This window comes from Gambusia affinis, linkage group LG08 (genome assembly GCF_019740435.1).
Source record: "Gambusia affinis linkage group LG08, SWU_Gaff_1.0, whole genome shotgun sequence".
Classification (NCBI taxonomy): Eukaryota; Metazoa; Chordata; class Actinopteri; order Cyprinodontiformes; family Poeciliidae; genus Gambusia; species Gambusia affinis.
Window position 1 is genome coordinate 19970420 of NC_057875.1, and position 13749 is coordinate 19984168.

Genomic DNA, 13749 nt, shown 5'->3' on the forward strand with positions numbered 1-13749 from the left:
GTCTGGGAAAGCCAAGACGACGATGCCAAGCTTGGAAAAGCCTTTGAGTAACTCACAAGGTGGAAACAATTAGAGGCATATTTGTGAATATATTTTAAGGCGGAATCTCAAAAACACTTCCAGAAGCGGAAGGCCTTGTAAAGACGCTGACAGAAACGGGCAAAAATAATCATTAAATCTTCCAAGTAGCAACATGAACTGAAAGAGAGGAAGAAGCCGAGCTCCAAAGGTAACTTAAAAAATTTGCTTGCAGTTTTCAAATGCACTCAGGAAGATAGACCTTAATTGTAGTCTTGTGGTCTGGTGAAGCTAAAACTAAAGTGTTTGACCACAATGACCATCATTACATTTGGAGGAAACAGGAGGAACAGCGTCCCGGATGTGAAGTACGGTGGCGGCCGCATCATGCGTGAGTAGCAAGGTGCAGGAGAGACTGCTGGAGTTTACAAAACGGACAAAACCATGAAGAAATAACTTTATGTGGAAACACTGAAGCGATGTCTCAAGATATCAAACTGAAAATGAAAGTTTGGGCACAAATTTGTTCATTAAAGCAACAATGACTCCAATCATGCTGCTAAATTAGTCACCAAAGTAAATCAAACTCAACATTTTATAGAAGCCAACACAGAGGTACATTAGTTCTGTCGGGAGGAATGGGCCAGAATTCGAGCCCATTATTGGGGTGGTTGACGTAATGTCAAACAGAGAGAGAGGGAAAAAAAACAGGTACGACTGCAAACTATTTTAAGTGTTTTTTTGAAAGGACAAAAATTATTACCCAATTATATTATTCATATAAACGTTCCCAATAGTATCGACACACTAACATTATAATACACAATAACATTATGCGTCTCTGCAGCGTTTGGGCTTGATGAGGCAGCCATTCTGAACTCCTTCAATCTGCAATTAGACGAGGCAAAGGCATAACAAGTGACTCATTAAGTTTAGCACCAAGTGTGAGTACGTCTCTGCTTTCACAGATGACTGGCAATCAGCGTTTATTTCAGAATGGGGGAAAGGCAACAGCAAGCAGCTTTCAGAGACAAAGGGAGGGCAGCGAGTCATTGGTGAAACTACAGATGGTTTAGTCACAAACGCTGTAAAACAAATGTGGGAGAAAGGGTTTTAAAATCATAAAGATGTGCATTTCACACAGTAAAAGAAACTAATGGTAAGAGTTTCCTTCACCTCAGGGAGAAGAGTTAAAGTTTACAATCTATTTGGTAAAATCTGTGCCGTAAAAGTGACTAATATTACTGTAATATTACAGTAACCAGAACTAAATAATCTGCGGTTTAAAATCTAACACAAAAACGAAACCTGATTAGTTACCATTTTGTAAATAAATAAAAACATGAATGTAACTTTCAGATCCTTACTTGGGCTGCATAGTTTCAGGACAATATCTAATTGCAATAACAATATAAATATTTCTTTATCACAACACAATGTCTCTACTACTCTTTCTAAGCACCATCAAAATTAGAGAAGACCCAAAGATTTGTTAATAAAACCTGAGTTAAGTTTGCACTTTCAAGCTAAAAAGTGCAAACTAATTAATATGATTTACAGGTGAATCATAATTTAATAATATTTAATACCTTTGCCGAATGTCCTAAGAGTTCCCACTAGATCGGATCCTACAATGCTTAGAGAAATGTCGAAATACCCAAAAGGTTAATCTCAGGCCTCAGTTAGCATGTTAAATGTCAAAGGTCAAGCCATGGCCAACAGCTTAACAAGTGTGGTTTATATGGAAAAGTCGCCAGAAAAAAAGGCAAACGGCAGCACAGCCTGCCCAGCTTTCTGACGATAGAGCTAAATTTACCTGGATGAACCATGTCTGTTGGATGGATCAGAACATTTCAAACTCAAACTCAACCCATTTGCACAAACGCCTCACGGCAGCTGTCAACCACGGCGGCGGAGGGGGCGGCGGGATGATTTGGGCTTATTTTTCAGAATCAAGTTGTGAGTAATTTCCTGTCATTAAGTCACCATCTGTATGTGAAAATGTTCTAGAATAAGATATCAGGTTATCTGTCAGACAGCTAAGGCTTTGCCAAAACTGTATCTTCACCAAATACCAACACCAGCAGCCCATCAACAACAGAACAAAAAAAATAAAAAAACGAGAATCATGATGATGTAAAGGCCCAGTCAAAGTTCAGACCTTGACCTCAAGGGCGTGATGGGAACTTAAATGAACTAACATCAAGAAGCTGAAGCAACGTTTTAAAGAAGTTGAGAGAATCGCTTCAGATCTATGTGAGAGACTGACTGAATTACGCTTCAACTCTTGAAGCTTAAACTTACATTAACTGCAGCATCTTACATGTGTAATCTCTAAAAGATGAAATGTGAAGATAAGTTTTGGTTTGACGAAGATTTTCTTCAACTGAGCATCTCCAAGTCTCTGTCAATGACAGACGTGCATTAGGTTTTCCATCAACATTTGTTGCCTTGGCTGTAAAATAACTGCAGTTTGTTCTGATATTAAGACAGAATTCAGTTTCACATTTACTCAGAAAAGATGGTAGCATCAATATTGTCACCTGAATCCAACCAAGAGACCCTACTTCTTTATTGAGAAGCATAGCTGAAGTAAGTACTTACACTCTTTTTTTTACACATTGCTGCATTCACTTAAGCAAAAATGCCTCAAGGGCACCAGAGACGCTCACTCAGGCTCAGCATGCAGCACATTATCGAAATGATGGGCCAAATGGGAGGCCGAGAGCTGACCTAAACTAACAGCATGGTGGGCTGATGTACTTACAGCTGCATTATGAGGTACAGGTGATTGGAGCTTTCGTAGATGTCCTCCAGAGCCACAATGTTCTCATGTTTTATCCTGGAGGGGGGAGAAGAGAAGATTCGCTTAGCAACAGCTGAAACCTCCTTCAGCCGTCTCTTAAAATGACACCCGGCCGACAGAAAGCAGATCTGTCTTTTGTTTCTGTTACACTTCTTTGTTAGAAGAAATGTGCGCTTGTCAAATATGGTGCGTTGCAAAAAGGGCTGAACTTATCTGCATTTTGTCGCGCCACGACCACAAAGTGTCACGTGTTTTATTATGTGAAATCCCAACATGCGGTTGTGTGCAAAGTGAAGCAGAAGGAAAATGATGCATTCATTTACATTTTTTATTTCAAGTTGGGTAAAATAAAGTAGAAATTTGTAGTGTAATTTAATTCAGTATGGGCCAGAAATAGACCTTATAAAACCACGTTCTGCTTCAACTGGACTTTAAGACCTGCAGGAGTAACGTCTGCCTTCTGCAGCTTCGCACACATACTGACTGAAATGCCGTATTCTTATGTGCAAAATACCTCTGGCTCAGTCAGAGTCAATGGAGACGTCTATAGACAGCAACTTTCAAGACGTTTCGATTAGGTCTTTGATCTGAACTTTGACTGGACCATTCTAGCATTGACCATTTTATTTAAACCCTTCTATTGCAAATCTTGGTGCATGTTTGGAGCTGTTTTCCTCCTGGAAAACAATGCTAATGCTAATGTCAGGAGTAACAGTTTTTCAATAATTTGTTTTCGTTTTTTGGCTAGCTTCTTTGTCTGTCATAAAAAAAAATAAAAAATACTCGCTTTCGCTCTGGGTTTACGACCCCAATGCGACCGGCATGGACAGAATAAGAACACTGACGTCACATAGCGCATTGTTTAGTGATGTAGTAATGGTGGACGCCGCTGTCCATTTTAAACTTTATTCAAGATAACGGAAGCTAATGAAAAGAAAGAACATCTAATAGAAATTGCATGTTGCGGCACACTGACTGCAACTTCTGTAGAGAAGTCTGTTTGGATGTGCAGTCAGAACCAGAAGTGCATGATGCTACGTCTTTTATAGTTTCATAATCATTACCTTATTTTTATTTTTTTTAATCACCGTTTGTTTGCGTCCAATTTGGCTTCTTCGGGTGCAAACTTATGATGCATGTCTCACCTGAATGATGTAAAACGCGGATTAAATGCAGCGTGATCGTTCAGATTGTGGGCGCCTTGAAAACAATCGATTTTGTATTGCTTTACACATGAAAGAGGCTCAAGTCAGATTTGGGAAAAGATCCCAATTGGGCCGTTCAGAATGCAGAAAAATAGTCGGATATGGGTCCCATTTGGGCAAAACAAAAAACAAACAAAAAAACTGATGCACCGCAGCCTATGTGAAATCCAAAGGAAGTTACGCTGGATTTTTTTCAAGGAGTAAGAATAAAGGGAGCTAAGCTGAAATATATGGCATCTTTTGAAAGAAATGAATCATTTCCTTCCACTTCACATTTATGCACGACTTTGTGTTGGTCTACCACATTTATGCAGGGGAATGAATGCCTACATGTTAAACTATAAAACCTCAGGATAAACGAAAAAGAAAAGCACTGAGTGCATGTGGCCAGGCAGGCGAGGAGAAACTACCGGCAGTGTAAAATAAAGTTGACAAAAGGTCTTCAAAAAGGGTGAGCGTTTAAAAAGAGTGAGGTGGAGTTGGAGGAGGAGGAGGAGGTGAAAGCCTCAAAGGACCAAACAACCTTCACAACTTCTCTCCTTTCCAAGTCTGGAATGAAAATGAGGTTGCAGTTTGAGGACTGCCAGAGATGAGAAGAGAGAGTAAAGAGTGGTAGAAGGAAAACAAATCACAAACCAGGAGGAAGACAGAGAGAAAAAAAGAGAGAGAGAGAGAGAGAGAGAGAGAGAGAGAGAGAGAGAGAGGAAAATGCAGCTGTAACCAAGCAACTACAGCCAAGCAATGCAATACTCGCTTTAAAAATGACTGATAACTGAGCTGCTCTGAGTATTGATATATCAGCCCCTGGAGGAGGAAGTGTCACCTGGTGTCAGCGCAATCTTATCAAAGCCACCTGGGCAGGTGTGTGTGTGTGTGTGTGTGTGTGTGTGTGTGTGGGTGTGGATGCGTGTGGGTGCGTGTGTGTGTGTGTGTGTGTATTGATAGCTGGGACTAGACAGGGCAGCCACTTAAGCTAGTCAGTGACGGCTAAATAAACAGAAACTAAATAAGCGGCCAGAGAAAAGAGAGCAAGAGAACCACAGCTTGGCCCGAGGATAAAACAAGGTGGGCGACCCTTTGCTGGAGCTCTACCCCAGAAAACAGCTCAGTTACTCGGCGGGGCCTACTTCCTAAGCACGGCGATCTCGTTCTCGATGCTCGTCTCCTTCCCCTTGAGCGCCTTCTTGGGGATGCACTTGATGGCCACCATCTTTCCTGTGGCTTTCTCGCGAGCCATCACCACCTCAGAAAACGCACCGCTGGAGGACACAGACAAAAAAGAGAGAGAGAGAGATGGGAGGGGACATGTCAGTTTGGCCATATACGAGCTCAGACAATATTGACACATCGTCAGTGAGCGGAGAGCGGGCACTCTGAGGCAGACGGGCCAGAGTACACAAACAGCATATTGTGAATATTTACTGAGACTCGGGAAAGTCCATGGCTGTGGTCAACCATCCGCCGTGCAGCCAAACACACGGCAAACACTTTTAACCCCCACCTCCCCTAAAAAAGAAAAACAAAATCTGCCATTTAGCAGGGCAGATAGCTCGTCTTCTTCTACCATCTGCCTCCACACACGAGCGTGTTTAAAAACAAAGCAAATACAGAATTAGGGGAATATTTGCTCGAGCAATCTATCTGTTGCTATGATACCACAGATATAATAAGTCTTGCAAAGCAGACACAGTGGTTACTTTTTCCCTCCTCGTGACACACACTCTTTTCCCTCCGCATATGCTGAGACTGGCTTCATGTCAGCATCCTGGATGGAGCTGAAAAGCTGCAACGCTTTTGGGTCATATTCACCAGGACTGAAGCAGACATGACCTTAAATCCTGCAATTATCTTCAATTAACTGGAGCCGGGTTTTTTTATTATTATTATTTTTCAAGAAAAGATGAGACATTTTTTCCATAGAAATGCTTTAAGCCAATTCTAATGTTTTCATGCTTTGTTTCAGGGCTTTCCTTTTGTACTAAAATGAATAATGCTCTTGGTTGATGAGTCTCTAGATGAAAGAAATGGAAGAAATTCTAAGTTTTGATCCATTTAATGAGTAGAGGGGGAAATATTTTTCAGCATATGGCCTTCAGGATATCAATCAAAGTATACCAAGGGAAAATATGGTGGTTCTCTGTCTAACTCATAGATAAAAGCATAAAAACAATCTTTTGATTTTAAACTCACAAAGTGACTACAATGCAAACAGATTTTTTTTAGAGTCCCTTTAAAGCAAAGTGAGACAAACCTTGTACACCCACTTTGATATAGATTATATTGTTTACATAGTGCATTTAAATGCATCATCACAATGCCTCTAGATTTTCAGACACAGAAAGCCTTTTAGAGGAACAAACAAGGTGAGCTATTCTGAAACACGTTGATACTGCAAATTTATTCACCTGAAAATAGAGTGAAAAATATTCCATTATCATAGCATAACTTTTGTTTTTGACCTGATAATAAATCATTTTACTCACAAAACGACATGAAACAGGTCTATAGCAACGATTGGACGATCAAGGTGAGTCAAGGAAAAAAGTTTGAATCAAGTCCTTTGCACATCACTTTGGATCTCTGAGTTGTTTTAAAGGCTCTTCAAATATGAAAGCAAAAGCAGTTTCATCAGCAGCTGCATTTACACCACTGACTGCTGACTTTTGCTTCGGCTTTTCTCAGTTAAGGACTGCAAGAGACAGAGGACCAGGTCTGACTGAGAGAAACTTATTGAGCTTAAAGAAAGGGGTAAAAAAAAACAGAACTGGTGGCAAAAATTCCTTAAAAATGGCAAAGACCAGTATAAATAATGAGCATTGCGACACTGACTTTATATTCATCCATTTTCTACCACCTTTGTCCCTAGGAGTCGAGAGGGCTGCTGGTGTCTATCTCCAGCTAACGTTCCAGGCGAGAGGCGCGGTACACCCTGGACTCTAATTATGAAAAGATTTGAAAACATTCCTTTTGGTACGTGCTTATTTGGTTCCTCTGATGCTACAAATGAAGAAACTAAATGGATAAATGTATCAAATAATCACAATTCCAGGCTTGTGCAACATAATTATGCGCTGCTGATTATTTTTTGTATTTTTGCACATTCAAATAGAAGTGACACAGACCCCTGTTCGCTGCTAAAAGCAACCCCGGGGGGAAAGTGAGCATCACAGCAGGACAACAGAGCAGCAGAAGGTGACCTGCAGTGATGACTCAAGCTTTTTCCTTGACATCATATCTGCATTTACCTGAGGTAAGATAGCAGCATGGCGCAGAAGATATTGACTTTGATGTTCTGCTTCAAACTTCCTTTAACTTGGAAAAGAAAGCACTTCTGACCTAACCACAGACTGATTGTTACTCTCTGTCCAGCTGTCCATGAGTTCAAGGTGCTGATTTTCCCTAAATCTGTTACATTTTCAGCTGGTGCGGTTCACACTGCACTGTGTCAAACATACCAAACCGTTTGGAGAACCTGTTCATCTCCTCGCCTGTGGTGGCGCTGCACCAAGAACCACAGAAGGAAATGACAAAACCTCTGAAGAAGACACTGAGCAACTTCCTGCTTCATGAAATGTAAACAATCAGCATTTGTCTCGTTGTTGGTAAAAGACCACAAGCCATTTCTCACACTAGCGCTAGAGTTGTGCGGTTGTTGAGGTTTTGTTTACCCAGAATGCCTTGCGTTAGTGTTCACTTCCTGCTTTTTGAGCAGTCTCCCGTCCGCTTGGTGTTCACATAGGAACTGCGCCAGAGTTCACTTCAACTTAACCAGACCTACGGTTTTAGATGAACCAGAATTTGTTTTTTTGGTCCACATTAGAGTTCAGTTTTGCATTCATATCTCCCCAAACGAACCGCATTTTCTAGGCAAATGAACCGGAGTTTGATTAAAAGGCACCAAACAGGACTGGCGTGAATGCACCCATATGTTCTTTAATAAACCTTTGAGGTCTTTTATCTAATAGTTAAGTGGGGATCCAGATATTTATACCATACAATCAAGTGACCTCTGAATATGACTGTTTATCTTAATGAGGTTCAACAGAGTGATGGAGGAGGGTAAGAACAAATGCACCAAACTTTTCAGGAAACGCAGAAAATCACACTTTTAGGTGTTTTGTTTAATGAATCATTTTCTTTAGAGCATCGATTATGTGCCAGGCGTGTAATAATTTTCTCCCTAAAGCCTCTGAATTCAGTGCCGCGGTCAGGTGCTGCGAGTGGCACCACGGCAACACTAATCCCTCAGTCCTCCATCACACGCAGAGGGAGAGGCGGCCTCTGTGTGTGATGCTGTGCACCAACACAGCACCTGGCTTCAGGTGCGGTGAGGTAGAAAGTAATCGCCGCAAACAAAACAGAGCGAGCTCGGCGGCGCGTGGGCCCCTCTGACGTGGCCTCATTCTGACACACGACGCGAGAGAAAATGCAAACGCTGGGAGGGTGTCGGTGAAGAACTACTCGTCGGCCTGTTACAGCGCTGTCTTCCCACTGCAGCTCTGGCCGAGGGGACAATGAGCATCACTCCCATTCAGCAGCAGCAACACACCACGGATTTCCAACGCTGGTGTGGAAGTGGGGAGAAGCGGGCCTTTCCTCGACCGTCTGCGTGCCGAGAAGCGCGCGAGCGAGCAGGGTTTTTTTTTTTTTCTTTTCAGACCTTCTCTTTCGCTCTCTCTCTCTCTCTCTCTCTCTCTGCTCTCTGCAGAAGAAGAGACACGCTGATGAAAACCACAGGAAACCTGTGATCTCAATGGGAAAGTGTGCTGAGCTACATTTTGTACCCCCACCCGGTTCGCCACAGTGACAAGCAAATACATCACTTCCTGTGAATGACAGCTTGACACAAGGCCGCCACTTCCCTTGATTTGAACCCTGACATACTAGGCTGCAAAAGCATTTACTCCATGAAGCCACAAAGACGTGCTTTGCCACGTGGTAAAGCTGCTGAATCTCCACCGTAGTCAACAGTTTTCAAACATTTAATAGTTAGCCGCTCTGCAGGGTTGCAAAGTAACGATTCTTTTAGCTAGTCGATTAATTGGATAACAAAATTGGCACATTCTGCAGATTTTTTTTGTTAGTTTTTAGCCATTATAAAATGCATGTAAATAAATAATGTCCTTTTTTAAGTGAGAATTTAAATATTTTATTGCCTAAAATGTAACAACATGGCTTTCCTATAATGAACGACTGATCATTAGTAGCTAGAGGATGCCTCTGCAGATAAAATATGCTTCTGACATCAACATGTGAAAAGCTCAGCTCTTTCTGCTTGACATCAATATAGTGCAGGGCTGATCTGTTGATTATTTTTGGATTACCTGACCAACAAATGGATAGCAGAAGGTGATTAATGGGAGAAAACAGATGATTTTTTAAAATATATATTAAATGCAAACTGTGTATATTTTTTTAACACTTTTGGCTTAATTACGGCTCTGAATATGTTGTTCTCTCAGCATTTTGACTTTGTATGCTCCAGTTAAGGATTAATCGATTTCCAAATTAGCTGACGATTATTTGAGTAATCGATTGATCCTGATTAATTTGATTAATTCACTCTAATGTACTTATGCGTGTGGCTGTGGTGCATCTTAACGAGCTCAGCACCAGACATCAGAGAAATCTCCATTCGATTTCAATCTTATCTCGACCTGTTATGCATTACAAATGAATTCAGGCTTCCTTTGCAGCGCTCTGTGCTCACAGCTCTGGATGTCCCTATGAGCAGAGTGTGACAGTCTGCAGTCACACAATGTGCAGACAGCCAGGCCAAAGACCGGCTGACTAATGCGAAAGTGGGCTCCTTGTGAAACCGGCAGCTGTTGCTGCAGATGCAGAGCGAGCCCAGCCTAGAAAACTTTTCACTGCCTGCTGGGGGCCGACTGGGGAAAAACGTGGGGAGGAGCCGACGGCGGGGCAGGAGCTCGGGGGGTTGAATAACAGAGGCTCTGCTCCTGGGTGCTGGAGGCCGGTGCGGGTATTGTGCTGCTGCTGCTGCTGCTGAGTAATCGCACCGAATCATCTTCTGTAAGATGCATCACGGCAGGCGGTTATGCAACATGATGGAAAAGTCGAGAGCTGATGATGAAGGTGAAGCTGCCGGCCGGGGAGCCGCCCGGTCAGAGTCACCTTGCAGCAACGCCTACAGCCTGACCCAAAATGGAGGATCCTTTTACCACGTCAATTGACAAATTTATTTCTGTATTAAGTTGCTTGATGTATCAGTGGCAGAATTCACTCTACCCTGATCAAGAATGCTTTGCAAAAGCATCCCACTTATACCACTTGAGCTTTTTTACAATATTGCCTGTTTACAGCCACAAATCCCAGTGTTTATGCAACATGGGATTAATTTAAGCAGTAGAGCAACACAAACTGGAGCATAACTACGAAGTTATGCACTTCATATTTTTTCCTTTTTAGCCATAAATAAACATAATAAAAGTCTCCAAATCAGTCTGGAGTCTTTTGCAGCCTCTCGCAGGTTCTTAGTTGCCACCACCTTGGTGTTGCTATGGTGACGGCAAAGTTCAACTTTGCTCTCATCTTCTTCCGTAAGCTGCGCTCTTAACAAAAGTCCACGTTAGAGATATGAACACTTTTTACAAGACACCATGTTTTCATTTTGTTAATTTAAAGCGGACAGTCTCTGAACTTTACGGTGACATTTTATGAGCCTTGTTTTGACCGGCTTCGTCGTCTGAGGTTTCAAAATACTTTATCAGATAAATGATGGCTACGTACTTGCTGAAACTCAAAAGTTTATTTATGTTGTGACCACTGATGTAAGAAGAACAACCTGTGATCACACCTAGTTGAAAGGCTGTGGGTCAGACTGTGATAAAATTGCCGCATTCACATCTTTATCGGGGGTTTTGACTTTTACTGGTACCTAATAAATTCTCAGTATTTTTGTTTTAAAGATAACTATAAGATGTTTTGTTATGGCGACGAGAGATGAGTATAATATTAGTGGTGGTGAGCCAGTGGTTAAACAGATCAAATGTGATTGTTTCGTGGCCTGTTGGGAGCTCCGATTGTGTACAACACCATAAGAATATGCTGAAGTTCAGACCAGTTTGGAGGCACTCTCCAGCTCATTCTTGGGGATCCCAACGCCTTCTCAAGTCAGAAGGGACATATAATCCCCTCCACAATAACAGTGACAGATTACTTACTCCAGATCCGTCACACACACAAAAAACAACCTATATTATCAATAAATCTGTCTAAAAAGTACTTAAACTGGTACGTTTACTCACCTAAAGAAAAGTATTTCATTTTATTGATAGCAGAAGTATTGACCTTTTGTTGATTATGGACGTGAGGTCTTTAACGTATTTAAAAGAGTGATTGACTTCAACCTCATGACAGACATTTTGTTTAGCAAACCAGATCAACGAACTGTCGAACGTGTACAACGAATCGATTAGGCCTTCTGCTGCTATACGTTACACATTGAAGCTAGCTTAAAATGCTACTGCTAACGTAAGCTATTACATCCTGGTGTTGGTATAAAAGCCGCTTTCTTATCTCTCAACAGTCACTGCAGGCTTCCTGTCTGCGCTTGTGCTCCCGAGCAGCACCAGAACTCTTTGAGTGCTGTCTGATTAGCCTCCAGAACCACAGAGCGCTGCGTCACGGCAACAGCTGCCACAGTGCCTGGCAACAGTAAACTGTAGGAGCCAGCGAATTAATCAATAGCTTCTAACTTCGGCTATGAAGAAGTGAATGTAAGCGAGGCGATGCGGCCTCCATGTGACACTTAACATTTAAAGAATGTCAAAGTTATCGGTTACAGCAGGGGTTTTCAAAGTATGAAAGGGTGAGCCCCCCTTCAAGGAGCACAATGCCTGCTGCGCCCCCGTGGAGGGGGGTGGATTTGTAAAAATTCCACCTTCGGCCCCACTCTGGCCAAAACCAGTGATGGCATAGTTACTTTGAAAAAGTAACTTTAATCGGACTACTGATTACTCCTTGAAAAAGTAACTTAGTTATATTACTGACTACTTGACTTGGAAAGTAACTAAGTTACATTAAAAGTAACTTTTTAGTTACTTTCAGCAGTTGCTAACAACAACGCTCTGCCTCCTGTGAAAATCACATTGATCTTTGCCAATACTTAATTGTAAGTTATTTTATAATGGTAACATCAACAATGTGTCTCCACTGATAAGGTTGAACTGAAGAGGAGATTGTACAAAAAACAGTACAAAAAATAAAAAACATGAATAATTTGTGTGGTCCACTGTTGTCTGGAAAACTCTAAGAAGGATTTAAAGCCCCCCTCCCCCCAGCCTCCAGATTCTGCGTTACGCCCCTGAGTTTGATGTCGCAGCGCACAGAGCTCCTCCGCAGCTCCACAGCTCAGATGGCTGCGTCACTTACCGTAATATTAATAATTATAACGGTGCTAACTTGCCATTATAATTATTGGCAACTACGGACACGTTTATTCGTGGCTGTTTTCACGTTTATTGCGCTGTTCATATTGGTCTCGATGTTTGCAGTTTTCTGGAGCGCAACGTGAAGCTCGATGTCATTGAGAGGTAATATATTAACTTGACATTAACAAAGACACAGCGGGACGGATCATCCGGGAAATGATGGACAGGGAGAGACTGATTAAAACTACCTTAATGACGGACAAATTCTGGGATTTATTATGAGTCTCTGCTTATTTCCAAGCCCAAATGAGCAACTTCACGTTCAAAAACGAGCCCAAAAAGGCGCAACCCGCCACTCATTAAATTTGCAAGCGACTTTTAAAAAATGAAGCCCAAAGCCGCTTATAATAATTGGACTTGGCGACAGAAACTCAAAATAGTTCCAGTTTTTCCACCAACAAAATGCGCATCTCCCTCCATTGTTTACATTTCTGTTGCATAGAGACGTCGGTCACTCGACAAGACGAGTAGAGGAAATACGATTAAATAACAAAAGAAGATAGTAACGCACAGTAACGCAAAAATGATTTTGATAAGTAACTGTAGTCTGACTACTGGATTTGAAATAGCAACGCGTTAGATTACTCGTTACAGAAAAAAGTGGTCCGACGTCAGTAACGTTACTGACATCACTGGCCAAAACATCCTCTAAGGAGGGAAACATTTCCACTGATCCCCGCTCCACACGCGCACCCCACTACCAACTTTTTCCTAAATCCACAGAGTTGATCGTGTGCGTAAAAGACATTTCTCTCACATCAGTAGACAGCAAGCAGATAGCTTTTCCGGTTTATTTTTTCCCTCGCACCGCGCCTCCCCTAAAGTGCTCTGGCGCCCCCCAGGGGAGGCGCGCCTCACACTTTGAAAACCGCCGGGTTACAGCATATGGTCAGGAGGATGTGGGAGTCTCTCAGTGAAAACTTGTCCCTTTTTAAAAAAAAATTTTTAACTGTTTACCTCTAGCATTATTGTAAACTAAGCTAGGAAAAATGCTGATATGATCAGACTTTTCTCTTAATCCGCTTTCTCTTCCCTACATATTGCTGCGCTTTGCCAGTAAAACAACAACAAAAAAACACAAAACAAAAAGTAAAATAAAAATTCAAATATTTGGAAATGTTTTGTTTTGTGAAAACTAAATTGTGCCACCCATTTCTAAATGTGATTAGGAGGGCAAATACTGAACAACCTTACAATTTTAAAGAGAAACTCCTGGTTTTATTTTGCTCTACAAATGCATCAACATATAAAATTTATCTGTTTTGCT

The 13749-nt window shown here is 41.7% G+C and overlaps 1 protein-coding gene across 3 annotated transcripts in view; it reads right to left on the bottom strand.

Annotated features, from left to right (window-relative positions):
* camk1db (calcium/calmodulin-dependent protein kinase 1Db) overlaps positions 1–13749 on the bottom strand; it is a 36479-nt gene that overhangs the window by 11366 nt on the left and 11364 nt on the right. The window contains exons 1-3 of one of the 3 annotated variants that reach the window (XM_044124763.1): positions 11536–11673; positions 5157–5288; positions 2786–2860 (exon numbers count right to left, since the gene is read on the bottom strand). In XM_044124763.1, the coding sequence (XP_043980698.1) occupies positions 2786–2860; positions 5157–5266 (185 nt within the window). In that variant the 5' untranslated portion in view covers positions 5267–5288; positions 11536–11673. Of the gene's footprint in view, positions 1–2785; positions 2861–5156; positions 5289–11297; positions 11387–11535; positions 11674–13749 lie in introns of those variants that run through there. The other 2 variants (XM_044124762.1, XM_044124761.1) reach the window with 2 other exon arrangements.